At 47.3% G+C, this 27,395-nt stretch overlaps 1 protein-coding gene across 2 annotated transcripts; it reads left to right on the top strand.

Moving 5' to 3' along the window:
• Positions 1–806: 806 nt before the first annotated feature.
• Positions 807–27,246, top strand: LOC122364704 (soluble guanylate cyclase 88E-like). Of its 2 annotated transcripts, XM_043335364.1 has the most exons (16): positions 807–933; positions 3,036–3,699; positions 4,423–4,549; positions 5,975–6,129; positions 6,373–6,581; positions 11,509–11,632; positions 13,794–13,938; positions 14,734–14,860; positions 15,045–15,249; positions 17,188–17,334; positions 17,591–17,723; positions 19,598–19,705; positions 22,232–22,351; positions 22,651–22,857; positions 25,517–25,605; positions 26,095–26,216. In XM_043335364.1, exons 2-15 carry the CDS (start codon positions 3,532–3,534, stop codon positions 25,558–25,560), a joined length of 2,019 nt encoding a protein of 672 aa, XP_043191299.1. In that variant the 5' UTR covers positions 807–933; positions 3,036–3,531; the 3' UTR covers positions 25,561–25,605; positions 26,095–26,216. The 2 variants fall into 2 exon arrangements, with proteins under 2 accessions (XP_043191299.1, XP_043191290.1); XM_043335355.1 differs by lacking the exon at positions 25,517–25,605 and having other exon boundaries at positions 26,095–27,246.
• Positions 27,247–27,395: the final 149 nt, after the last annotated feature.

Below are 27,395 nucleotides of genomic sequence, written 5' to 3'. Positions count from 1 at the left end.
AACTAGATAATTTAATGACAAGACAATGCTATGGTTGCCTGTCATTATCGATAGCTTAGGATGGAGAACAATAAGACGGCAGAAGAAGTTGAGAAATAATGCTTGGATATCAGATAACCATTCGACCAAATTGTCACAAAATTGCAGATCTTCTCCGTCATTGACGTCTTTAGAAAAACATAAAACAATTAAAAAATATGTATTATTCAATCTAGTTATTTTATATGATTTTATTCCATCATCATTTATTCGTGCAGAATAAATACTGACCTTTACTCAAATGATTATTCTTGTTCTTAGAATGGCCCGGAATGTGGCTATTCTTTTTAGCTACCTATATGTACATTCAGGGGCCAGGGCCCTTTCCTATACTTTCTCTCATAAGTAGTTTCATCATGCAGCCAGCCGCAATGACACAATCGTTCGTAGCTGATCAAGCGCTTAGCAGCCACACTAAAGACATGTAGGATACGGCAAAGACGCATCTGATGACAAACTGATCTGAACTTGACAACTGACAAGTGCGTTGTACGCAGCAATCGCAGCCTTAAAATCAAATTAGATGGACATGAACAGAGTGCGAACTGCACGGATACACCGGCACGGCCCGTGGCGCTGATGGTCGTCCCCGGTTCGGCCCCTCTGACCGCCACTCGCGCGGCCTCCGAGTGTCCCACGTCGTCCCTTGCGACCTGTTGCGCCGGCGGCGGCGACGCGGCGCTCTGCGCTGCCGCCGCTCTGCCCGTTCTCTCTGCTCTGTCTGTCGGCGACGACGCAGCGTCGGCCAGTTGAGGGTGACCGCCGACCAGGACGGCTCTCCGGGCGCGGCGGGTGGGCCGCGCTGCCGGCGGCTGACGGAGGGAGCTGGGCTACAGACGGTGAGCTGGCTGAGCTACCGACGGTGAGCTGGCTGAGCTAACAACGGTGGGTCAGGTGAGCTATGAGCTACAGCAGGCTACTGCATAACCTATTGTTAAATGAGCATCGGCTACTTTTGGAAATTTATCATACTCGCTCCTTGACTTGTCGAGGATGGTCGAGGTCATTTCCAGATTGCAACTTGCAGTACGCATCTAAAATGAACTGATTAGACATGCAATATATGAAAAAGCATTTACTAGTAGGAGGATACAGATCGGGAGGCGCATTGAGCAGGTCTTTTGATGCAATATCTAAACCCCGTAAAATCATTTTAAAGTAAAAGAAAAAATAACTGAAAAAGATTGTGACGCTTGACACGAGGTACAACTGGGAACACTTGTAAAGGTCGCATTCGAGGCAGGGAGCCGCTTTTACGCACCTCCTCTCCAACTCGGCCCCTGGGTCACGTAGTGATACGTGGCAAGTGGTTGTTCGAAAGAGCGTCAAAAATGGTAACATTTACTGTCATAAGATGATTACTTTCACGTGAAGTCAAAGTTCAGGTCATCAGAGGACATCACCGAGGTCAACTTCTCCCGGTCTTTTCAATTGAATGAATAACTTATGAAAAGTTATAGCAAGCATATTAAAAACATTCCATGTTTTCCAGGCGTTTTTGCCAAATCCGATTCAAAATTGGCTCAGTTTCCAAAAGGCAAAACTCTCAAAATTGATGTTTTCATTTTTCGCAATAACATTTGCTACAGAGATTTACGAAGGCTCATTTTACCGGCGTCGTATATTTCTCCTGCCGAGACACATCGGATAAAAGGGCATTGTAACAGATCAGCTTATATAGTTGACCTTATGTCTACGTCATGAGCTGACTTGAGAAGCCAGAAGATCATGCTACGTATCAGTTGATCCTATTTCTCTAATTGACCACATTCCAAGTGTTTCGTCGCTTTAGAATGTCTTCACTAAAATTTATTCTCGGAAAAATATGCTGGGGATTTTTTTTTTTAACTAAAATGATATGCATAGATGATAAGAGGAGCGGGGGTAGCGAGTGAATGCAATGATTCAATGTTCACTATTGACCTGTTATATGTACGAAGTTCACAAGTGTTGTATCACCTTTGTCAATCAGCTTCACGTCAACCGAAGCAATTGAGTATAGATGCTATCCTGAATATTGATTTAGCAGCTCCTTCTGTGTAGGCTGATCGCTCTTCTGATTGCAGCTCAATCGGATCAAACCGGAGATGGAAAAACACTAACTGCTTATACTTAACTGTAGCTTTTAAGCTACAATAGTAGCGCTATTAACGTGATGAAAGGACCGAGAAAAGCAACGTTTTGCAATATGTAACTGCGAAATAGGTATCGAATGATACTGTGTATCTTTAGAGGAACATTCCGATGGAAAGGAATATCGGGCAAAAAAGGTAGTATCTGTCGTACATACAAAAGGAGAATTTGCCTGTGATCCTCTTATAATCTGGCGGATAGACCGGAGATAATGGGATCGAACCGAACTTTTAGCCATATATGCAACACTTTGCTGTGCATCGGTATGCTAAATTATAGCATTGTGTCATCATTTCCATGTGAGCGCTACCCTTTGAAGGTCAATGACGGACTATTCAGTCTAGAAAAGAAACATATTTCACACGTTCATTTATAAAAAGTAACCTAAACTGCACTCTTAGCTCTGGCCTACCATACATTTTGGTTGATTAATGCAGCTTCGATGCTCTCTATTTATTTTCGGAAGCTTCATGGCTGTATAGGTCGTGACAGAAGCTTTGAAATTATCGGTGTGGCGTTTACATAAATCTCGCAGCTCTCGGCTTGCGAAGGAATAACTAATGGAAAACTTATCAAACAGCTCTGGTCATGATATCATGTAAGGATTTAGATTATGTATAAGGTGAAGTAAAAGGGGTCATCAAAAGTGGGTTGGCCTATTTGGGAGCATTAATAATTGACTGTAACCGTTCATGTAAGGGTTGTGAACAATAAAAGCCCGAAAAATAGCTTCCTGTCCTTGACTGAGTTGTCGTCTAAATTGTAATTAGCAACATCCGTCTACATGTTGTCACTGTTCAGCCATTTTATTTCACAACTATGACCCGATACATCAGTGGTGACGGTGCTGCTTTCGCTTCCAGACACGTTAATATCTTACCGACCCTGACTCAGTCAGCAGCAGCGGTTCGGTGAACATCTATGCTCTGTAACACACGAAGGTCACGGACTCCAAACTGCAGCATTCATCATCGTGGCACCAAGGAGCTCGCAGAGCTGCATATTAATCGCAACAAGGAAACTTTGATATGTATAGTAGCATCTCCTAACGGTAAAAGGCCGACAGGAACCAAAGCAGACTGGTTCTGAAGCGAGAGCATCAAGGAAACGTAATAAAGCCAGTCATCCAGAACAGAGAGAGGTAGAGAGATAGACGGAAAAAGAGAGAATCGACAGGAGTTCTAAGCCATGGCATGACCTTCTAGACAACTCTGTTCCGCTCAGCATCTGTCCGTCACAGCGCCGAGCGGTGCTTTTAGAGCACGCCGGGGACGCCAAGGCTCGAGCTGCGAGGGGCAGCCGAGTGACTGGACTGGACTGAGGGGACGGTGAGCGGCAGCGCCGCGGCGAGTCGCAGCCATGTACGGACTCCTGCTGGAAAACATGGCCGATTTTATCAAGACGACGTACGGCGAGGATCAGTGGGACCACATCCGACGGGAGGCGATGGTGGACATGCCGTCCTTTTCCACGCACCAGGTCTACCCAGAGGCCCTGCTTCCCAGACTGGCCAAGGTCGCCTGCAAGGTAGGTGTGACATTGGGAGAGGCTGTTGTAAAGAAGCTCCGGGGGTCCATGGCTCTAAACTCTACACAGGGACAGTTGACACTTATAGCTTCGTGAAATGGAATGTTGCAGCCCCCTGAGGCTTTTTCAGCTCAACGCCTTATCGGTTGACTAAATGATGTTTCCTGAACTAGCCATCAACATTGTCAAAGGTTATGGAGTAATTGCCAAGTTATGACAGTTATCCTACAGATATGACAGCTTTATGACGACAGAAATGAAAATTCCAGTCAGATAATAGCTGAACTGGCAGGCCATTGCATATTGCAATGAAATATTGATATTTACGAGAGGTTGTTGATTCATCAATAGTCAGCTTCATTTAAAGTCACCGCCAAGTTCTTTCAGCTCGTTTTAGGTTTATCAGGACTTGAATGTAAGATCGGTGATGCATAGGTTTTGTCCTGCATTGGCGTAAATCATCCTGATTTTAAATTATTTCCCTACCAGTACCTAATGTGCTCGGCTCATCCCGTTATCTAACCACCATAGCTCTTTGTCTCTGCCTCTGTCTCCTCTCTATTTTTTTTTTCTCTCTCTCTCTCTCTCTCTCTCTCTCTCTCTCTCTCTCTCTCTCTCTCTCTCTCTCTCTCTCTCTCTCTCTCTCTCTCTCTCTCTCTCTCTCTCTCTCTCTCTCTCTCTCTCTCTCTCTCTCTCTCTCTCTCTCTCTCTTTCTTGTCACAGGTTCTGGGAGTGACCGAGCAGCAGTTCTTTGAGAACATGGGCACTACGTTCGTCAGTTTCGTGGGACAGTACGGCTACGACAGGGTGCTCTCAGTGCTGGGGCGGCACGTCAGGGACTTTTTGAACGGTAAGCACGCGCCGACAGCTCGGTGAGGGTGCCGGTATTTCATTCGAAAGCTCATATCGGAGCCACTCTGTTACCGACCACGACGTGAAATGCCGTCTAAAAGATGAATTGCGGTAGAAATAAAAGAAAACAAAATAGATAGTTACGCCCTACTTATTTGATTCTTATATCGAAATCTAACAACAACTAACGGGTATTTGAAACATTTAAAATGTCGTTTTTTTGTCATTGTCAGCATATTTGGTATATTCGTTTTAATGTTTTGATATCTTTGTTTTGAGTATTTTTCTATACTCAACTCCTGGCTTACCTAGTCACTAAAAGCATGCTACAAACTATTTATTTTACGCTGTGTTTCTATATTTCCACTTGTCTTTTACCTCATTAATCTCAGTCGGGACAAACTGATGGTCGGCGACTATACGCTCTTTTGAGAACATTGTGAGAACGTCATGATGAAAATGTGCCTGCAACTTAAAGGCTGTTTTTTTGCGTGAGCTTTTTGTCGACCGTGTCCCTGTATCCTATTGCTCCTGATTGTAGGGATCTTTACTGTGATTTACCGGTGATGTGTAGCTCATAACGTTTTCAACTGAAAAGACGCGTAATATTTTTTCATGAGTGAGCGCCAAGTAAGTTATGACCTTTTCATTGGATAAAAGATATGATGAGAGCGTCACGAGGCAATCAGAGCTACGAGTATATCTTGTAGTGGGGACGTTTTTTGTGCACCTATAACATTGTTCTCATGCCGCCGATTGATAAGCGATCTTTCCTGGTAAGGCTCATCCAATCGCACATACCTACCATGACTGTTAAACCGTGTGCGACTATTGCTGTAGGTATGTTCGGTGTGAGTCTCTCACGACTCGTCAGCGATGTTTTCAGCACCAGCGTTTTAGTTAATAACATCGAAAAATGAGACCTATTTCATGCAAATTGTGCATGAGGCTTCTCAAGCGATGGTACAGTCTACCAGCATAACCCAAAAGCAGAGAGCAGGTCTAATGTGATTAGCCTTAATCGGCAAATTAATCTTCAACCTAGAATTCGTACGTCACTAAAAATTGAATAAATAAACAAATGAAGAAATAATATCAATTACATTTTTATCCTATTCTGAGTTTCGAGTTTTTCAATAAACCAAGAACGCTCCTTCGTCCTGCTGGTGTGCCAAAGTCATGTGCCAGCTTACTACTTCTAGCTGCTCTCCATACAGCCTACTTTATGCTGCTCTTTACATCCCACATCAACAAAATAATCATGTCGCAGCTGTTGCTGTTTTTGTCACGTTTGCCCCTCATTTACATACAATGACCGATTCGATTCGAATCTTTGAGAGCTCATCCAGCTACATTATAGTGTCGGTATATAAACTCTGATCAGCTCCTGGCACTGCTGCTCATATATGACGTTATTTTCCAGGCCTGGACAACTTGCATGAATACCTCAAGTTTTCATATCCGAGGATGCGACCACCGTCGTTTTTCTGTGAGAGAGAGACGGCATCGGGAATGGTGCTGCATTATAGAAGCAAGCGGAAGGGGTACGGCTTCTACGCAATGGGACAGATCAAACAGGTGGGCTGCTGCATAAAAATCACTCCATGCACGCTAACTTTGTAATCTTATCAGTTTTAACTTATAGCAATGAAACTTTTACATTGAAGCTACGATAAATAACTAAGCATATAAAACAGTTATATAAAAGTATGTAGAACTGAGACGAACACCAATAACAGCTTGCTCGAAATGTCTATATATTGCATTATTTTACCCATCGTAAAGATTATAAACGAGTCTTCGCTGTTTTTCGACCGGCAGGTGGCTCGCCATTTTTACGACACGGATATGCAGATCGAGCTGATCCGAGAAGACGCCTTCATGGACTCGTTCCACGTGACATATCAGCTGACCTTCGACAACGGAGCGTACCGCCAGGAGCACAGCTTCCAGCTGGTGCGAGACGAACAGAGCCTGCCCATCCGGGCCAGCATCATCTTCGAGCTGTTCCCATTCTCCATCGCCTTCGCGTGAGAGCCACCATCACTGCTCGGATGTAACGAGCTGGGATTACATTATATGTGCCTCGTAACACAGATAATCACGCGTTTATATTCAGCCAGTAGTTAAATTCAGTCATATCTCCTTGCTTGCTATTCATTTCTCTGATTTTAATTATAACATTGATGTAAGCAATAATTAGAAAAGTTATTTGGGAGGTGAGCAGCACTTACAAAGGTTATGATCCCCGTAGACTAAATGAGCAAAAGTGACGCAGAAAAAAAGGCAATTGCGAACGCCAACACGCATAGGCGTCGCCAGAGATTTTCGGTTGGGGGGGCAAAATCAACTTTTGTGTTAAAACTTGCCTTTTCCCAGTCTTTACTCACTCGTTTTACATATCATTCGACGCGCAATGGTGCGAGGAATCCGATGGTGACAAAGGTTTTCTTCTAGCTATGACATGTAATTTTTTACATAAAAATTCGAAATTTTTAAATTTCATGACAAAAACGACTGGTAGAATTATAGTATATAGTGGCTGCGATTGCCGACGCACTGCAGAGGGCCCCTGTGTAGACGCTCGACGCTCATGATCATTACCCAGAAAAAGGTGAAAAACGCTCCATTTAATCGGATCACCCTGCTAAAACCACGATTCACGCATGCATGCAGAGGTTTTACGTGAAATGCATAGGACTTATCCCAGCCACCGATCGTAGCTAAGTTGGGCATTCGGCGGAGAGTGAATGTCGGAAGTGTGAATCGGAAGTAATTCATCTTTGCTCAAGTGAGAGGAAGTGTTTTGTTCACTCGAGTGTGAACAAAAGTTTCTCGTTTTTCGTGTGAAGGGAAGCGCTGCAAACGCGAACAAAAACTGTTAAACGGAACCAAAAGTTACGCACGGCATAGCGGCAAGGGATCCCTTAGAGATAGTTTTGGGACTTCCAGGCCATTTCAGGCCACTCAGGGTCAGTGCTGACTCTCAGAAGCATGCTTAGGATCCCGGAGATCGGCGTGGGTCACCTCAAATATTTACGTGTACGTGGTGCTTTAGGGCTTTCCGAGCCCAAGGTGGGGCCCTCAGAAGCCAGTGTGGGCGGCGGGCGCTAAGAGACTAGGCCCAGGGTGAGCCTGGAGCCCTCGGATAACAGTGTGAACCCTCGGGGTCTGTGTCGAATCCCTAAGGACCTTACGCAGGGACATAATAAACATGTGTTGCGGACCTCAGAGGGACACGTGAGCTGCGACCCCTCAGATGCCGGCTTGGGGTTAGCAAAGTCTGTCGCCTCAAAAGTTTGGCTGAACTATCAGAGGCCAGTTAAGGTTCTCAGAAATGTTCGAAGGCTCAAAGATCCCTGTATGGGCCCTCAGAGAACATGGACACCAGTGGGACTTTCAGAAGCCCGTTTGGGCCCTCTGAAAGCTTCTTCAGGGCTCAGTGGAGCTCCTTAGGAGCCTTTGTAAAGCAAGCTCATGAGCCCTCCGACACTTGCACGGTAATTGAGCCTGTCGCAGACATTTGGCGAGAGTTGAGAAAGGCCCCGAAGATTTCGTTTCACGCTTTGAACGAATATTGTGTCAGCACTCCAAAACTTATGAAAATCAGCTGTAAAATGTAATAAAGAACGAACTAGGAACATGGAATGAATCACAGCATTGACATTTCCGAGTCTGGACTCGGAGTCTTGAAGATTTTGGCGACTGCGAGTCAGACTCTGATTTAAACTGCACGCTCCAACCGAGTCTGACCTCACGGACATTCTCAGAAAGGTACCCCCATTTTTTTCCCGACTCCAAAATCTCATCGGATCTGTATCGATCTCAGGGGGTGCCCGGTCCGAGGTTGGGGGGGCAAGCTGCCCCGCTTGCCCCCCCCCCCGTGGCGACGCTAATGCCAACACGTATTGATAATTGCCAACTATAAATTCAAGCATTAAATAGATTGTTAATTCTGCCGACCTTTCATACGATTATATGTAAAGTAAAATCGAAACATTACTATCTGTTTACGCTTTCCGTTTTATTCTGTCTAAACTTTCTACCTGAGATAAAACTAAGTTAAAGCTCACGACCAAAGTGAAAAGTTTTGTCCACACAAGGACCATTTCCCACCGTTGAAGGTAGGTCCGCCACTGGTAACAAAGTTCCGCCAGTTCTTTTTCCTCGGTTGGCCTCTCTATCTCTCTTTTATGTCGGTTAGTGCTTGGCAACGCTGGCCAGCATTTGTGTACGCTGGTCACGAGTCAGCACATCCCATTCCAGAAATCCACGATAAAATATAGCAGGCTTCTAAAAAAATACGGTTTCTCTCTCTCTCTCTCTCTCTCTCTCTCTCTCTCTCTCTCTCTCTCTCTCTCTCTCTCTCTCTCTCTCTCTCTCTCTCTCTCTCTCTCTCTCTCTCTCTCTCTCTCTCTCTCTCTCTCTCTCTCTCTCTCTCTCTCTCTCTCTCTCTCTCTCTCTCTCTCTCTCTCTCTCTCTCTCTCTCTCTCTCTCTCTCTCTCTCTCTCTCTCTCTCTCTCTCTCTCTATCTCTATCTACATTGTATGTACTTTTCCTCTAGCATGTAATTGTCAGTCTCATCGACTCCACAGCCGGAGATTCAGACAAGGGTGGTCAGAAAGACACTTAAATACCCATCATGCTAACAACATGAAAGATATTGTGGTATTGTGCCCAACTGTGCCCGATAAATTAAATAATCAGATATCACGGACCGCCGTCGTTTCGATCCATGAAGGTAGTCGATGAAACTAATTAAATCATTCAGGTTCGTACTCATTCCTTTGTTCAACACATCGACGGAGGTATTTGAAAAAAAATATTAAACATCGTCTTATAGTTGGCCAGAAGTTGATAGTACAGTCTGTCTCTTAAAAGTACCGCGCAAAGTGACGGTGGATCCATCAAGCCTGGCCGAGGAAGGACCTGCTATAATTTGAGTCACCGAAGCAAGTGACATCCTCGTGCATTCCCCAGGTCAATTGGTTCGGTCACTTTCAAATTATAGCAGGCCCTTCCTCGGTCAGGCTTGATGGATCCACCGTCACTTTCCGCGGTACTTTTAAGACAGACTGTACATTGAATGGTCAGTCTAGGTCAAGTAATATGAGTGAGTTTTTATTGATCAAACGGTTTTTGGAATTGAGAAGTTCGTAGGCATGCCATTTGCTCCTTGTGATGCTCTCGTGACGTTTAGCCGACAGATGAGAGCGATATTGATCGGTCTGCACCACACATCATTGTTAGTGTGCCTTGACGACGCCATCGTACTTGGAAAAGCCTTAGTGAGAAAGTCCAGCCACTGAATGCTGTTTTCCAGCGGCTCCAACGCAGCCAGCCCCAAGCTGAATACAAAAAAGCACCACGCGTTTTATGCTGCCTGAAACATGCCATATCGTAAGCCAATAAACCAATATAGCTAGAAAGGGGTAGAACGGTCTGCTTGAGATGTTAGATATTGTTTTTACGGGAATTTGATGTTACTTATCTGTAAAGACAGAAGTTACACGTTGATTTAGATCGCTTGAAACATGAGCACGCATATGCATCCAATGCAATGCCAAAAGGGATAATTTAACTTTTGGTTAATGTTAATCTCACTTGAACAGGAATTTAATGAGCAATTTCATAGCATCTACATAATTGAAACGTAGTTTATGTGTTATATGTGGATTGGAAACATCAAACATCATTGATGAAATATTCACATTATTTAACATTAGTTTTGAGTTGAGATAGGCAAATCTGGGTCCCTGGCTTGCAATTACCAAAGTCAGCAGTTTTCGGATTCTAAGGGGCTAATACATTTGAATGCCCACTTAGAATTTGTGACGTCAGCGCAGATCTAACAATTTCTAAATCTTATGCTAAAACCTTGGTAAAACGTTGTGGTATGGTATACACTGTTTTGCGCGCAACATCAGCCGCACTTTTAGGATGCTAAATTTGAAATTATTGCTTTCAAATGACGTCATAGGAACAGCGGATGTCCCAAAAAATAAATAAAAGTTTAAGTTTAAGTGTTGGTATGTGTCGTTTATCTTAAAAAACAGCGAATATTTTTCGGTAAAGTTTGATAGATATTCATTTTTGCTCTTTCTGCACCACGGTGCATCACTTCTTTGCCAATTCATTAACTTTGTAAGGTGGGAGGATCCTTATCCCTCTCCTTATCCCTTTAAATAATTTTGAACTTTGAAGTAAGGGATGATATATTGCATGAGAGCGCCAACAGACAAGACTGGTCGATTCGACGCCGAAGATGCCGCCTGCTTTGTTACCGAACCCTGGCTATGGGAGGCGATGGGGGCAAGACGGAGCTCTCGAATGCAGCCCTAATGAGCAAAAAGCTGTAGCGGGGAGTATCGGCTTACCTTTTAGGTATTCCCGTGCTAAATGGACGCACATAAATTGGAAAGCTGAACTGACTATTGGTCTCTCCAACTGGTCGAAAATTGATGACACTTCGTCCAAGTGGTTTAGAATGATGGTTGGATGAATATCGACATACCTAATGATTTAATTAAAATGTATATATGTCGTTAATAATAAAGTCAAAGCTCTCAGAGAGTTTGTGTTCAGTTTGTTGGATTTAATTATTTCGGTCCTGCAAAAGCATATAAGGGTCACGAGCTTAGGGACAAGGGGAAGACATTGGGCTAAGGTGGTCACTAGTTCAGGCGCCCGTGCAGGCTTAGCCCATCCGGAGAGATAGGCTAATGATCGCGACAACGGTCACCCCAGCGGAAGTTTGCTTCGATCGGAGCTAGACTAAGTCCCTAGAATAACTATAGACCAGCTCCTGTGGCTAACTGGAACTACAACATGGTTTGTGGAAACTTGTCAGCTGTAAATCAGGTTTATATAGTAAGAAACCTTCTTTCCATCAGTCCTCCAAACGTGACTGTTACAGAGTTATACAAATTCAGTGTTTGATTGCTTGCGTGTCTTCAGGTCTGACTTGGAGGTGCGCAACTTGGGTCAGTCGATGCTGACCATCCTGCCGAACCTGCTGGGGAAGCGGCTGAACGACTGGTTCGACCTGGTGCGGCCTCTGGTGGAGTTCCGCTTCACCTCGGTGAGCGCACCGACTCACGGCTTCGAACGGCCCCCCTGGTCCCAGTCAGCAGCCTATGGCCCAATTAGAGTCACGATTACATCATTTCAGCTGTATATCTCGGCCATAGAATTGTCTTTTGGGAGGTCTTCGTCTTAGTGCACGTTATCCCATCCGTGCGGGCATCATGTAATGTATTCCACATTATTATTGGCCTGAAAATAGCTGCAGATCACACTACGTCAGCTCTCCATGCCATAGTTAGCTGCAACTTTGCCTATTACCTGTAATTGTGAACGGCTTTACCATATTCAGTTACTGACATGGGCGGCGCCACCGGGGGGGACGGGGGGGACAGGTCCCCCGCTATCGAAAGTTAGGGGGGTACAGTACCCCCCTATCGGCGAGGCCCGTTCAATAGTTGATAATAATGCATTATAGAGTTATCCGTGGCATTTAATGCATCGTTGGTTAATCAAGGCAGGTTCTGAATAAAGATTGCTGTTGGGATGCATCGCAGGGGTCCTGGCCATCTGCAAAAGGTGTGGAGCTGTGATGTCTGTAGTTATAAGGTGATCGGCAGGGCCTCGGGGATCGTGCCCCCTTTTTGGGGCGCCAGGCAGGGTTATTACTTATTACCTCCCCACCCCACTGCCAGACCCCATTGCCGATAAAACCAAGCTGAAATTCCATTGATTTCCGTTACTATATGAAAATTTTCCATTCCTAATGAGTCAAATTCAAGCATGGCAGTTCTACCACAGGAACCATTTGAAATCTATGCCATTTAACCCCAGCACTTGTGGGGAGAAGTGTTCGGATAGATCACAGGCAGGACCAAAAAAGCACGCAGTAGCCCAAGACCTTATAATTGGATATAGCATCGGCTCCCTCTCGTCAAGGGGTTCGATAGCACTCGTTTTTTTTTCTGCAAAACTAAGTTCGGTCGGCGGCCGAACGGCTGGGGGTCTAATCGAGCCCCCCATCCCTCCCCTTCTTACGTCAGCGGCTGTGAAAATGCCATTACCAGCTGTTGAAACATGGCAGTTGCTTTTGCATGAGTGCACGAAAGGGTTTTAGGTCCGTGATACGTGAAAGGTTCTACATGAAAATTGAGATACACCAGCTTATCAAATTGTGCTCACTGTGGTGCGCTCGGTTTTACCTTGACTAGTCTTTGAATTCTGGGGTGAAACAGACCAGTCAAGAAACCTGTTCCATAAGGAGAGCCACTAATGCTTAAGAGATGTGGGATGAGGTTTCCAGAGACCTTCATTACCTCCCAAAGGGGGTGCCCCGCCATTTGCCAATCCCTGCTGTAGTTGTTACGATTGGAGGGTGAATATGAGAACGATGCAGGTCGTGCCAGCTCGATCATGACGAACACAATGGTGCCGACATCACAGCTCTACTGCCATTTTTGACGAAGTTAATCAACAAGGACCGGAATCCTACCCTGGGGCATTTCACCTGCAGAGGTCGCCGGACCTGAGACCATTTCACTCAATTTTTTCAACGGTGCATGCGCTCGTTTTTCCCGCGAAGCTCTTGGCAAGTAAAATCCATCAGAAAGTGTGATCTAATAACGGTTGGTGACCTTCCATGACCTAGCATGGCCTTTTGAGTGACCACCGATGACATGACCACTGACGGCTAGCCATTAGCTGCACCCTGGCCGTTGCATATGGATCAGGTGGTGATGTCATGATTCTGAAATTATATTGCAGTTTTGGCGCACTTGTCAGAGCAGAAGACATTCCCACTTTTCCTCCATGACTATGTATATGATGGTGAAGCCCTGAAGCTGACCAGACGTAAGATCGAAAATTTGAAAGTACGAAATGTAAGAATAGCTGGCACTGCTACTTATGCCTAAGCAATTCGCAGCTTGTAGGAAACCAGCTTTGAGTTGGCAAGACTGCAAATTTTGATTTAGAGGCAAGGATGCTTGAAAAGGTGATCGATCTTAGGTGTCCTAGGATAAGTTTGGAAACGGGATGCACCATTCGATGTGTTTTGGGCCTTGCCAAGTTTCGCGGCGTTACGTGCCTCGTTTTTTCTTTTTTTTTTTTTTGCATACACGATCAGTATGTACTTTTGGGATTTTCGATTTTCGGTCCCCGTCCCCCCCTATCGAAAACCCGTGGCGCCGCCCCTGGTTACTGATTCTGATGTCTTCCAGATTTTGAAGAAGACCAACAATATATTTGAGCTTATCTCGATAGACACACCGTCTCAACTTCGACACATGAACAACGGGACTGACAACCTGCACGTGGTTATTGAAGAGGATGCTGTGATAAAGGACACCAACCTTCGGCTAAAGGGTAACATATGACTTGTATCTGTTTTAGTGCTTGTTGGAGGATCATTATTAATGTAAAAATCAAGTATTTCTTTATTGTCATGACCTTTCCTCCTTTTCAAAAATATGCTGAGCCAAAATTATATTGTTTTAGCGTTTTCAAATATATCGGCCACAGGCCTTCATCAGTGAAATATCCAAAAGAACACTGTGTTCTTTTGGATATTTCACTGATGAAGGCCTGTGGCCGATATATTTGAAAACGCTAAAACAATTTAATTTTGGCTCAGCATACTTTTGAAAAGGAGGAAAGGTCATGACAATAAAGAAATACTTGATTTTTACGGTAGCATGTGACCATAAATCGCACAAGCCAAGGATTTGTCGTGATATACAATTCAATGTTGCCTTATTGGCAAACATCATCCATGAAAATCCAATATAGGTATCGGGGTGATCGTCTTGTCTGGATGTTATGTCAGCATTGAAATTGATGCTTCTGAAAAGAAGTAGTCAGTCAAATATGCAAGATAAACTCTGATCGATGGCTGTCTCACAACACATTTAATGCATTAAAATAAGAGCATAGCCCGTGACTTTTTTCTTATAAGTTTGGGCTTATATCATTAGTAAATACAACCTTTTATCGTGTACCTACTGCTATTGAATTAAAGGCCATCGGTTAGCTATCACTTAGTTCATTAAAGCCTTTATAACGAATTTTGAGCCGTAGAGCATTTTGTAGTTGTTGAGCTCAGGCTGGAAACTCTAGCAATGCCCTTGACTTTGCAATTAACATAAGTTTTTTATCCTTTAGGTCAGATGATCTACTTTGAAGATTGGAAGATGATTCTGTTTCTGGGGACACCCGTGATGCCAGATCTGGAAGCCATGGTTCACACGGGACTGTTTATCAACGACCTCTCCATGCACGACTTCAGTCGGTGAGTACCAATGTCGGGGATGTACTCTGACGTTTTATTTATCCTTTAAATATTAACACTGCCTTAGCTGATGCTGTAGATGGTATTAGACATGTAAAGGTGCCTAAGAGATATGGCACCACGTTTTTCAGTCTGTCTTTCCGCACTGCAGTGGTTTACGCTCCCTCATTCCCTCGTCCTACAGAGACTTGATGCTCGCCGGTACACAGCAGTCCATCGAGCTGAAACTAGCGCTGGACCAAGAGCAGCTCAAATCAAAGAAGCTGGAGGAGTCGATGAGGAAACTAGACGAGGAGATGCGGAGGACGGATGAGCTGCTGTACCAGATGATCCCCAAGGAGGTGGCCAACCGTCTCAGACGAGGAGAGAATCCCGTCGACACGTGTGAGGTACGCTCCAAGCTTTGATTGTTGGTATGCCATTTGACGGTTTGTGGTAAATGAACGAATTTCTCTTCTGTCTGCCTGTCTGCTGGCTGTCTCTGTGTTGCTTCCTCTCTCTCTCTCTCTCTCTCTCTCTCTCTCTCTCTCTCTCTCTCTCTCTCTCTCTCTCTCTCTCTCTCTCTCTCTCTCTCTCTCTCTCTCTCTCTCTCTCTCTCTCTCTCTCTCTCTCTCTCTCTCTCTCTCTCTCTCTCTCTCTCTCTCTCCCTCTCTCTCTCTCCCTCCCTCCCTCTCTCCCTATCTCCCTATCGCTCGCTCTCACCTCTGCCAGATCTTAATCCGTTGCTGCCTGGTAACAACTCGTCACTAATTGTATAGTAAGCCACATACGTCCCCTGTCGGTCCCAGCCAAGTTATTTTTCCATCTCGGAGGACGTACAAATCTACGCTGGCTGACAGCAGATATTGAACAGTATCTACTGGAATGGATGTGCTGACACGGACCCATGATGACGTCAAACGGGAGGATTTGACGAGGCAGCCTTCGTAGCGCGACATGTTCTGTGACGTCAAACGACATATAAAACTAGACAACCTCTGGATAAAGCGAGTGCTCGGACTTAAGAGCATAATTGCAAAAGCTATTTTTTCGGGTGACCGATTATGTAAAATCAATAAAGGATTAAATTGATGAAAAGTTATATAAAAGTTTCTAAAAATTAGATTTTTTGTTCAGTGATATTGTCGTTAAGTATCAACTATATTTAAAAGAACATTTAAAAGGGCATTATGACAAAACACATAGGTCTGAGTCGCTTTAAACCAATGTCAAACTCAGTTGGCGTAGAGGACACGATGTGAGAAAGTCGCGGAGAGGGTAAAGCACGGGCTGAGAATGAAGCACGGGCTGAGAATGTTGCGAGAGGGCGTCCGTAGGCGACTCCGATCAATACTTGCGTCGGCCACCGGGTGGGCGTCGGAGGCCGTAAGGACCTCCCATCCACGCAGAAAAGCTGGCAAGGTCAGCCATTCATAGGCGTACTGGCGTTAACCTATTCTTGTCCGAGATGTACGGCCCTCCAGGTATTAAGTGGTTGGTTGCCAACATCACAACAAGCGATCTGCATTGATGAATACGTCTAATAGCTGTTGAAAACCATTGCCGAAGTGTGTGCACGGACCCTCTTCTCATTGCTATTGAGTCATATTACTGGAGTGTCTCTGTCATTCAAAGTTATTACACTAAAAGCACATAGGCTAACCAACCACTCTTTTGCTGGTGGGCCGTACTCCCGAGAACACGAGTATCAAATATGTTAAGTACATAATTAAACCAGCACTCTTGTTGACCCCAAGTAACGCCTGTAGATCGAGTTACAGGTGAGAAAAGCACTGGTCTGTCACGAGCACGACTCTGAGATCGTTAGAAGAGAACCAAGCGTCCACCATCGCTGCTACAACCCAGGTTCTTTTCGAGGTGTATGTTATAGCAATCTGAGGTTTTTATTGACTCGGGAGCCAGCAACGATGAAACCCTATATAACAAAGCTTGCTGCAGTGATTGTGCTGTTCAAGCTGCTATAAACAGCAACTCGCTAGGATTTTGTGATGGAAATCGATTCACATCCCACTGACGGTCCTGATTTTCCACGCCAGGCTGGAAATGCATTGAACACCCATTGACTTTGTGATTACCACTACAAAAACGTTGAGCCACAATAAGTGTCAAGTTCGCTGTTTGTCGAGAACAATACCATCTCGTAGCACATGCGTAATGTGTTGCAGATCTCAGGATAATCATACATACGTTATTATTCGGGGGGGGGGTAAACTGGTGTGTCATGCAATGAACAAAGCAACAACGAACATAATTCCACACAATACGATACGAGTACAAGCAACAGCGTTTTCCATGGCTGATACCGAGTTTATTCTGATGTTCTGCAGGTGTTTGAGAGCGTCACCATCATCTTTTCTGACGTGGTGACATTCACGGAGATCTGCAGCCGGCTGTCGCCCATGCAGGTTGTCTCCATGCTCAACTCCATGTACTCCATCTTCGACACTCTCACAGAGCTCAACGGCGTCTACAAGGTATGGCTTACTCTCACAGAGCTCAACGGCGTCTACAAGGTATGGCTTACTCTCACAGAGCTCAACGGCGTCTACAAGGTATGGTTTTTCAGAGGTGATTGGTCTGTATTTAGGGTTTCAAAATATCAGATTGATGTAACAATTACTCAACATTCTGCTAGGCCCTAGAGGCTGTTTAAATAAACCCCGGCGCTTGGCAATTCTCATCATAGTTATGTGCATAAATACATTCCTATTGACTGAAGACTATTTTCAGGTGGAAACTATCGGCGATGCGTACATGGTGGTGGCCGGGGCACCGGAGAAGCGGGCCAACCACGCCGAGAGCATTTGTGACATGGCTCTAGACATGGTGGAGGGCATAACGGGGCTCACCGACCCGTCAACAGGTAAAGGCACGTCTTTAAGCACTATTCATACCGAGCTGAATATAGTGGGGTCAGAGGTGACCTGCTGTCAGTCCTTGGTTTGGCGGCACATATCCCGGCCAGTCTTGGCTCGGTTGAACCTGGTCTGGCCTGGTCTGGTCTTTGTCGGACGACTTCATGTCTGGCCCGGGCTTGGCCAAACGTCAGTCTCGTCTAGGCCGGAGCGGTGGGCTGCGGCCGGTCATGGCTCCCCCCCCCCCCCCCCCGGACGGGTGGCGTCATTACAAACGGGTCACGTATCTGCCTCGCCGTGTGATTTGTCGTCGACTGGCTGGTGGCAGTGCCGCGGCCGCCACCGCCCTGTCGCCTCCCCCATTGACCGGCCACGTGATTTGGTGACGTCACGCATCGCCGCCGGGCGTATCGGTGGCCGGACACGTTTGGCGGGCGTGATAGGTAGTGGTGGCATACGGGCTAATAACGTTCTCGCGCGCAAATACTAAAGAAGAATATCAAGCACTCATTTATTCAACTCTCTCTCTCTCTCTCTCTCTCTCTCTCTCTCTCTCTCTCTCTCTCTCTCTCTCTCTCTCTCTCTCTCTCTCTCTCTCTCTCTCTCTCTCTCTCTCTCTCTCTCTCTCTCTCTCTCTCTCTCTCTCTCTCTCTCTCTCGCTTTCTGTTTCTTCCTTTCCCAAACTCACTTCCATTCAATACCAATTACGTGGATATATTCGCTATTCAGTCTGACGCACGTGTTTTACCACTGATCAAATTGACTCCAGTGTGACTAGATTATCGAGTTTCGCCCCCGACAAACTGTAAGAAATGAGTCAAATTGGCGTAATTAATTACGTTATTGGCCTACGTGAACACATAATACGGCGTTTCTGAGTCAACTACTAGGAGTAATTCCTGCGTATGTATTTCTAGACCAGTGAACAGGCTGAATGAAACACATAGACCTCATCGCTACTTGCAGACTTCTTTGTATTGAAATTCGCCACTTTTTTACGTTAAGGTTATTCCATCATTAAATGTGTTTAAAGCTTTGCCTAATTCTTGAAGTTCCAAAACATGTAAGGATAGGCATCACTGGCAGAGCTGAAGAAAAAATCAACTAAAATGAGAATGCGTGAAAAGTCTTTATTTATCCGTGTAGACAATACAGTGACTGACGGAGGCCAATGCCGTCTGTCAGTGCTGTGTGTGTCAAGTGAACGTTGTCACTGGGCGACCGTCATTACTTAGCTGGTGTAGTTTCTGGCAAGTGAACGTCATCGCTAAATGAGTCACAATCCAGTGTCCAGGGAACGTTATTGCTTACTTCTTAGCTGCAGTCTCCGCGGGAGCCGACAGCCGGCCCTAAGCCAGTCGCCTGGCGGGTAGACTGTACCGCAGTGCCCGGCCGCCGTGCGGAACAGTATCCTTGAAGTCCAGATGGGCCGTAGTGATCAGCCCGCATCTTACAACATTAGCGGCAGCTTTGACGTCTAAAGCTGAAACGTTTATCAAGTATGTATTACGCGCTATCGAAATACACAAATAACATCATGGCTTTTTCATAAAGCTCTACAATCCTATTGTAAATATCTGTCATTTTAGCATCGTGGAGCCGACACATGTTGCCATTTGGCGATGGCGTAACCGCACACCACGTGATAAACAAATTGAGTAGAAAGAGAACGCGATCACCGGAACGCATTCATTCGAGTGACGTCTCAGAGCGTTTGTTTCTTATCATAAACAAGCTGCTAACTCAATTTGCCTTGGCAATGTCAAAGTAAATGCCAGCACATCAAAGTTTGCAAAATAAACTGGAGTGCACCGGCCTAAAACTGTTTGAGGAAAATTCTACTTTAAAATGTTTATTATTTTCACTGTTTCCTATCCAACAGGGAACCACATCCAGATCCGCGTGGGCGTCCACTCTGGCACCGTGGTGGCGGGCGTGGTGGGTCTGAAGATGCCTCGCTATTGTCTCTTCGGCGACACGGTCAACACAGGTGAGAGTGAGACGTACAGAGACATGTGGAGAGAGCGCTGGGAGCGGAAAGAGCAGGCGGATGTGGTCAATACGGTGACTCTGGTCGAATGCGTGCGAGTCTGATGAAGATGTATGAATGTACTGGAAGTGAGAATGAGAGAGAGTGAGGGAGGGAGAGAGAGAGAGAGAGAGAGAGAGAGAGATGAGAGAGAGAGAGAGAGGGAGGGAGGGAGGGAGGGGAGAGGGACAGAGAGTGAGAGAGAAGGGCATGGAGGGAGGGAGGGAAGGAGAGGGAGAGAGAGAGAGGGGGAGATAGATGTTTCGGGATACCTATGTATCAGTGAAGTCAATTGGTAGCTTATCGGGACTCGGAGATATCAGCTGTCACTTAATTGCAAAAGATATGGCATGACATGTTTATTTTACCGCAATGAATACCGTAATGAAGAACTGGAATTATAATCCACCTTTAACCCTCGCCCTGGCAGGGGGGGGTCGATGCGACCCCCCCCCCCCCTAAGGTTTTTCGAAGATAGCGTAAAAACGGCGGCGCGCAGCGCCGCCAAATTTGGCACAGCCTATGGGGCAACCTTTTTACATATGACCTGAAAATTTCAGGTCCGGGTGACCTTGGATCAGGTCACCAGGTCAGAAAAACCGGTACAAGGTCATGGTCAAATTTCAATTTTCTTTTTGCACCTCTCCAACTCACAGTTTTCGACTGATTTCCTTCAAACTTTCAGGATGTGCTAAGTTCACCGAGTTGTATAACATATAGTCCGGCTTTTTTGAGGTCACTGACCTGAGGTCAGTTAGAGGTCATTACGTCGTAATGTTAAGCCTATGGGAAAATACTAAATTCGGAAAATACTGGAGATATCCGCTTCGTTTTATCACTTTTGTGCTTTGAAACCACGGTACTTAACAGCAGGTCACTTGGTGCTTCTTTGTTTGGTGTACTTATCCATGGGTCAGGTCAAATGAGGTCAACTGAGGTCAAATGACGTTTTTGCCAATAACTTGGCACATAATGACGCTAGAGCTTAAAAAATGGTACCATTGTGTTCCTGGTGATCAGCCGAATCGAATGATATGCGATATGATGCAATTTGGTTAACTTGAACTTAATTTATTAATTTAAGTTTACTTAAAATATAAGAAAAACTTTAAGTACACTTAAGCAAGCTAAAAAGTATATCATTCGACGCGCCTTGACGTGCTGAGTTCACTGGTGCTTTTCTTTTTTCTCTATCTTAATTAGATCAAAAGTTATAAGCGAAAAACTTTCGACCTGTTTTTAGCGAAATTTTTACATTTATACCCCCCAAAACCCCCCTAAATATTGACCTAGAGCAACCAAATTTGCACAGGGGCGAGAACTCCAGGGGGCCCACCTACCTACCAAATTTGGTGTTTCTAGGTGCCATAGGAGCCAATCGCGAGGGGGGGGGGGGTCGCATCGACCCCCCCCCCCTGCCAGGCCGTGTTATGAAAAATGCCCTGCCAGGGCGAGGGTTAAATACTCCACTTATGGTGTCTATGAATTGACGGTGAAACACTGAGCCAAGTGGAACCAAATTGTCAAATGATATCCAAAAACGTAGATTCCAAATGGATTCTATTCATTTCGTAGGACGACATATCCGATGCAGCATAACACGGGCGTATTACTGGGTGACCTGTCCGTTTAGCTGCACCGCTGTGGGAGGTCAGGTAGCGACAGTCGTACCCCTGACTCGAGCTCTGTCGATAGCTGAACAGTGCCTCCAATCCAATGCGGGGCCATCAGTGATACTAACTTTCTCAGTCAGTCTTTTTGTTATAAGTGGTTGTGTTTTCTTTGAGTGGTGTCAATTATCCGTTGCTAACTGCTGTCGATGGCTTCACGCTATTATAGGCACTTGATCCAAGTCACGTAGAAAGTTAAGGTTTATTTAAGCCATTTCACCCGGTGGCATTTCATTGTCAGTAATTGGAAACCATTTTCTCAACAATGCTTGGCACTAGAAGCAATTACTGACAATCCTCAAGAGAATTAACGGTTTTTCGACGTAATTCCAGATCAAGGGAGGGGCTGGCTCGCCATTCGGATCGTAATGAAGCTAGAGTTTTGCGAAAGAAAAACAGCGTGCTTCTCATCCGTCATAACACATTGGAGTGATTAGTGTTGGTCTTTCTGTTTCCTCGGAAGTCATGTCCAATGGAAAAAGCTCCGTTACTTCTCGTTACGTTTTCTCCGAGTTCTTTTTCGCCTCGTGTTTCGTCTCTTTACAACACAGCTCAACTGGCGGTCTCCATTCGCGGATGTCAGTTCACATCCTTCCCTGTCTATGGATTGACGTACTTTTTGAAATTTATCCATCGTTCTCCCGATATCCCTGCTCAAAGTATTAAAGGTTGGTAGCACCTTGAGCCAGCGCTGCCGCTCATCTGTTTCGTTTGAAATAGCAATTGCTAAGAAAGTGCGTGAAACAGCTGTTACACCTAACGGCGCAAAACAAAAAGACTGCTTTATACTAATCACTCATATGTCTCTTTGTTCTAGCGTCGCGGATGGAATCTAACAGTGTGGCGATGAAAATTCACATATCAGAAACAACCAAAGTCCGTCTGGGAAATTCATATCACACGTCAGAAAGAGGAGAAATCCAAGTAAAGGGAAAGGGTAAGTAACAACTTTGCCTACATGAGTGGTCAATGCGTAATATACCTAATATTATTTTAAGCATTTATGCATTATTTATGTTGCAATGACAACGGTACTTTGCCCGGCCGAACCGTGTGGCAATTACTGCTTTTCTTTTGTAACTAATTGCCATGGATGAATTAAGAGCCGAAATAGCCAAGTGTTTTCTTCCATCAGACATGTCTCTACTTTTTCACCCACTACCACACGGCAGTGCCTTTCATACAAGTCGTCCTGAGACCTGTACCGGTCGTTCCACTTCCTGTGGCTGCCATCAGGCTCGATGAAGACCTACTGGCTGGAGTCACGGGACGGGCGGCGGCCCCTGCACGAGAAGATCACGCTGGAGGAGTGTCTGCCGCGGCCGCAGTCACCCTCCGACCCCGGTGGGGGACGGCGCAGCGTCTACACTCCCGTCAGCCAGGTGTCACGACACGACAACGGCCGGGCCGTGTCGTCAGCCAGCAGCGCCGCTAGTCTCAGAGGTCAGTCGGGTCAGTCGGAGGTCAGTCCGGTCAGTCAGAGGTCAGTCGGGTCAGTCAGAGGTCAGCGGGTCAGTCAGAGGTCGCTGGTCAGTCAGAGGTCAGTCCGGTCAGTCAGAGGTCAGTGACGGGCCGTGTCGTCAGCCAGCAGCGCCGCTAGTCTCAGAGGTCAGTGACCGGGCCAGTCAGAGGTCAGTCAGGTCAGTCAGAGGTCACGGGCAGGGCCGTGTCGTCAGCCAGCAGCGCCGCTAGTCTCAGAGGTCAGTCCGGTCAGTCAGAGGTCAGCGGGTCAGTCAGAGGTCAGTCCGGTCAGTCAGAGGTCAGTCCGGTCAGTCAGAGGTCAGTCGCTGGTCAGTTGGAGGTCAGCGGGTCAGTCGAAGGTCACGGGCCGAACTGGGTCAGTCAGAGGTCAACGGCCGGGCCGTGTCGTCAGCCAGCAGCTCCGCTAGTCTCAGAGGTCAGCCGGGCCAGTCAGAGGTCAGCCGGGCCAGTCAGAGGTCAGCCGGGTCAGTCAGAGGTCAGTCGGGTCAGTCGGAGGTCAGTCGGGTCAGTCAGAGGTCAGCGGGTCAGTCGGGCTAGTCAGAGGTCAGCCGGGCCAGTCAGAGGTCAGCCGGGCCAGTCAGAGGTCAGCCGGGCCAGTCAGAGGTCAGTCGGGTCAGTCAGAGGTCAGCGGGTCAGTCAAAGGTCAACGGCCGGACGGTCTCCTCTGCCAGAAGCGCCGCCAGTCTCAGAGGTCAGCTGGGTCAGTCAGAGGTCAGTCGGGTCAGTCAGAGGTCAGCTGGGTCAGTCAGAGGCCAGTCGGGTCAGTCAGAGGTCAGCGGGTCGGTCAGAGGTCAGTCGGGTCAGTCAGAGGTCAGTTGGGTCAGTCAGAGGTCAGTCGGGTCAGTCGGGTCAGTCAGAGGTCAGCGGGTCATTCAGAGGTCAGTCGGGTCAGTCAGAGGTCAGTCGGGTCAGTTAGGGATCACAGGTCAGCCGGGTCAGTCAGAGGTCAGTCAGAGGTCAGTCGGGTCAGTCAGAGGTCAGTTGGGTCAGTCAGAGGTCAGCGGGTCAGTCGGGCTAGTCAGAGGTCAGCCGGGCCAGTCAGAGGTCAGCCGGGCCAGTCAGAGGTCAGCCGGGCCAGTCAGAGGTCAGCCGGGCCAGTCAGAGGTCAGTCGGGTCAGTCAGAGGTCAGCGGGTCAGTCAAAGGTCAACGGCCGGACGGTCTCCTCTGCCAGAAGCGCCGCCAGTCTCAGAGGTCAGCTGGGTCAGTCAGAGGTCAGTCGGGTCAGTCAGAGGTCAGCTGGGTCAGTCAGAGGCCAGTCGGGTCAGTCAGAGGTCAGCGGGTCGGTCAGAGGTCAGTCGGGTCAGTCAGAGGTCAGTTGGGTCAGTCAGAGGTCAGTCGGGTCAGTCGGGTCAGTCAGAGGTCAGCGGGTCATTCAGAGGTCAGTCGGGTCAGTCAGAGGTCAGTCGGGTCAGTTAGGGATCACAGGTCAGCCGGGTCAGTCAGAGGTCAGTCAGAGGTCAGTCGGGTCAGTCAGAGGTCAGTTGGGTCAGTCAGAGGTCAGTTGGGTCAGTCAGAGGTCAGTCGGGTCAGTCGGGTCAGTCAGAGGTCAGCGAGTCAATCAGGGGTCAGTCGGGTCAGTCGGGTCAGTCAGAGGTCAGTTGGGTCAGTCAGAGGTCAGTCAGAGGTCAGTCAGAGGTCAGTCGGGTCAGTCAGAGGTCAGTTGGGTCAGTCAGAGGTCACTGAGACGGACTGGGTCGGTCAGAGGTCGCTGACAATGACCGGGCCAACCAGAGGTCGGCGCGGCCGTACCGTGCTCTCGGCCAGCGGGATCGCCATCATGCACCATCTCTCTGTCATTCATAACGCACGACAGCGCCAATCACTCTGTTCCGGATCGACCGGTCACTGCCAGCTCTGCCGGGCCGGCCGGCGGCCATGTGCCGTGGGTCAGAGGTCAGGGCTCAGTCATCAGCGAGATGGCCGGAAATAACGCCGGGATTTTCCATTAACTTCACCCATTTATCTATTTTTCTCGTTATAAGAATTGTATACTTAGAAAATACTCGATTTTCTTGCCTAGAGACTTCGCCTGAATATTTTTATGAGTCGCTTAGACTTTGGGTTTGAAGGAATTTTTTATCTTTCTTCTTTTATCCTTCTTCAATTTCAGTAAAAATCCTTAACCGATACGACGATTCCATGAGCCACCAAGGCGGTCTTAAATTAAGCAATCGTTTTTGTATCATTATTTTCATGAGTAAGATTAGGCAGGCAGGTTAATAAAGTCTGGTTGATAACATTTTTTGTATTTTTCCTTTCTTTTGAATAGACACGAAATAAAACGAGTTTATGACGCGATGACAGAGCCTTGAAGTCGTCAATTGGCATATTATGCTGTGTAAATACGGGCAATCGCGTCGGCTCGAGACGTATGAGAAATATGTCTGTCTTTGCATGTGTATTTCATTTATGTGGATTGCAAAATTTCATGTACACTGCTCTGTGATCACCGTTCAATCATGATCCGCTATAGCTAATCTTTGTTTCCGATGCCCGTTCATTCTTGGCATGCCATCTTGGCACTTCTGTCCGACATGTCTGTCAATCTCTCTGTTTGTCGCTGGCCGACCGGCCGCTCGCGCCCGCCTGCTGATCGCGGCGTCCGTCCCGCTTTTGCAGGCTGTTCTCCGTCCGTGTTGAGCGTTCTGGACGAGCCTTGGTAGAGCTGGAGAGCCGGCCAGCGCCGGCCCATCTCACACCGCACGCATGTCAGTACTGTTCGCCGCTGGTCCGTCCGACAGTGTCGCTCTGCTGCACTCCTGATGTTATACCGTGTATGTCACTCAGTGTCAGTCACTTCGCCGTTCATTTCCTATCACTCCACCAGCACATAACGCTCTTTGGATCACAAATTGTATACCACATCTCAAACGTGAGCGGCCATTTATGTTCTTAGTGCACACATGTCTGTCTGTCTTATACCTCTTCATTTCGATGGGCGGAGCCCAACAAATAAATGGTTTAAACTAAACATCTTTATTTTGGAGCTTTATCTATCCAACGTATTCAATATCCATCCATTGGTTTTTCTCCCATTACCTCCTCCTATCATGTATTGCACTTATTCTAGCATTTATTGTTGACCTAGCATTTATTGACAAATGTATGCGTGTATTTGCGTGCATTGTGTCGTGTCATGTTGTTTATTGTCGTGTCGTGTCGTGTTACCAGCTGACGCCTGTCCCGTTTTCCGGCAGTGGGCGACCAGCCGTCCGACTCGCTGACGATGAAGATCCGCCGTAACCGCTCGGCGGCCTCCTCCGCCATCTCACAGGCGTCCGCAGTGACCTCTCCGTCACTGAGGGTGCCCCAGACGGGCTCTGTGTCGGCGGCGACCGCGCTGCAGCCGCCGCCGTCGTCACCGCCGACCCTGCAGCTGCCGCCGCCGCCGACACCGTCTAGGGAGCCGCGAGCACGCCAACCGCCGGTCCCAGCGGGCGGGAGGGCTGCTGGGGGGCCGGCGCACGTGGCCACCCAGACCTCAGCGAGGCCAGTGGTGCACAGGGCCACGGGGTCACAGTGGGCAGCGCACGAGTCACAGGAGGGGCCGCCGGCGTACCAGAGCTCTGGGGACCCACTCTCCAGAGCGGCACCGAGGGCGGAGCGGGGCGGACCGCGGCGTCGGGTGGCAGCTGCCAGCACCGCCGAGCCGATCCGACACGGGCACACTCAGCTGGAGGACGGCGCCGCCCTGGCACCCGTCTCACCGGAGGCTGCCCGAGGCCTCGCTCTGAAACTCAGCGAGCACAGCCACGGCTTCAGCGCCGAATGCGATCACCTGGTGTCCAGTGGGGGACCGTGTTGCCGCGGCTCGTCGCGCCGCGGCCAGAAGGGTAGCGTCACCTGTAACGTCACCTAAACTGTCACAGCTCCATACATCAGCACAGCGACACCTGGAACATCACCTGAACTTCTATAGAGCCACCTGTGGTAGCACCTGAACTATCACAGCGCCACCTACAAGACCACCTCAACTACAACAGCGCTACCTACAATACCACCTGAACTACCACAGCGTCATCTACATGATTTTAGGAATCGTCACAGGGTATCGCCTGGGTTTTTATAGTTACACTGTGAATGTAATGTTACCAGATCTGACACTACCACAGGCGCCGTTGTAGCGACATTATTGCAAATACCGCGACGTTTGTCACTGGATTTGTTTTGGCAGCCGCAATGTCACCTGATTGTTTGTGGAGGCCTATGTTGTATTATTTCTTGTCACGGCGACCTCTGTAGCGTCACCGGCTGTGTCCCGCATTGGAAGATCACCGCGATTACCCAGGGTCATGAGGTATTAGATGATGTCACGTTCGATATCTCGAAAATAAAGTTTTAATCCGATAGTTACCCAGCACGGAGGTGGGACTACAAAGTAGAGACGTTGAACGGATCGTGATTCGTGCGGTCGTTTTCAGTGCTTGTTCGCTTCCTTTGTGTTTCTGCACTGGCTAACAGCTCTAACCACCACTGAACTCAAAACTGATCCGCCTCT

The sequence above is a fragment of the Amphibalanus amphitrite genome, unplaced genomic scaffold (assembly GCF_019059575.1).
Source record: "Amphibalanus amphitrite isolate SeventyFive unplaced genomic scaffold, NRLGWU_Aamphi_draft 000027F_arrow, whole genome shotgun sequence".
In the NCBI taxonomy this organism is placed as follows: domain Eukaryota; kingdom Metazoa; phylum Arthropoda; class Thecostraca; order Balanomorpha; family Balanidae; genus Amphibalanus; species Amphibalanus amphitrite.
This window is presented reverse-complemented; position numbering and strand designations above follow the sequence as displayed.

What these genes read in the sequence shown, in the direction of transcription:
- LOC122364704 (XM_043335355.1), top strand. Translation starts at nt 3,532, where the DNA reads ATGTACGGACTCCTGCTGGAAAACATGGCCGATTTTATCAAGACGACG. An exon ending in CACCAACCTTCGGCTAAAGG is followed by an intron (nt 13,939 to 14,733) that starts GTAACATATGAC and finishes TTTATCCTTTAG; the next exon opens with GTCAGATGATCTACTTTGAA. An exon ending in AGCTCAACGGCGTCTACAAG is followed by an intron (nt 17,335 to 17,590) that starts GTATGGCTTACT and finishes GACTATTTTCAG; the next exon opens with GTGGAAACTATCGGCGATGC.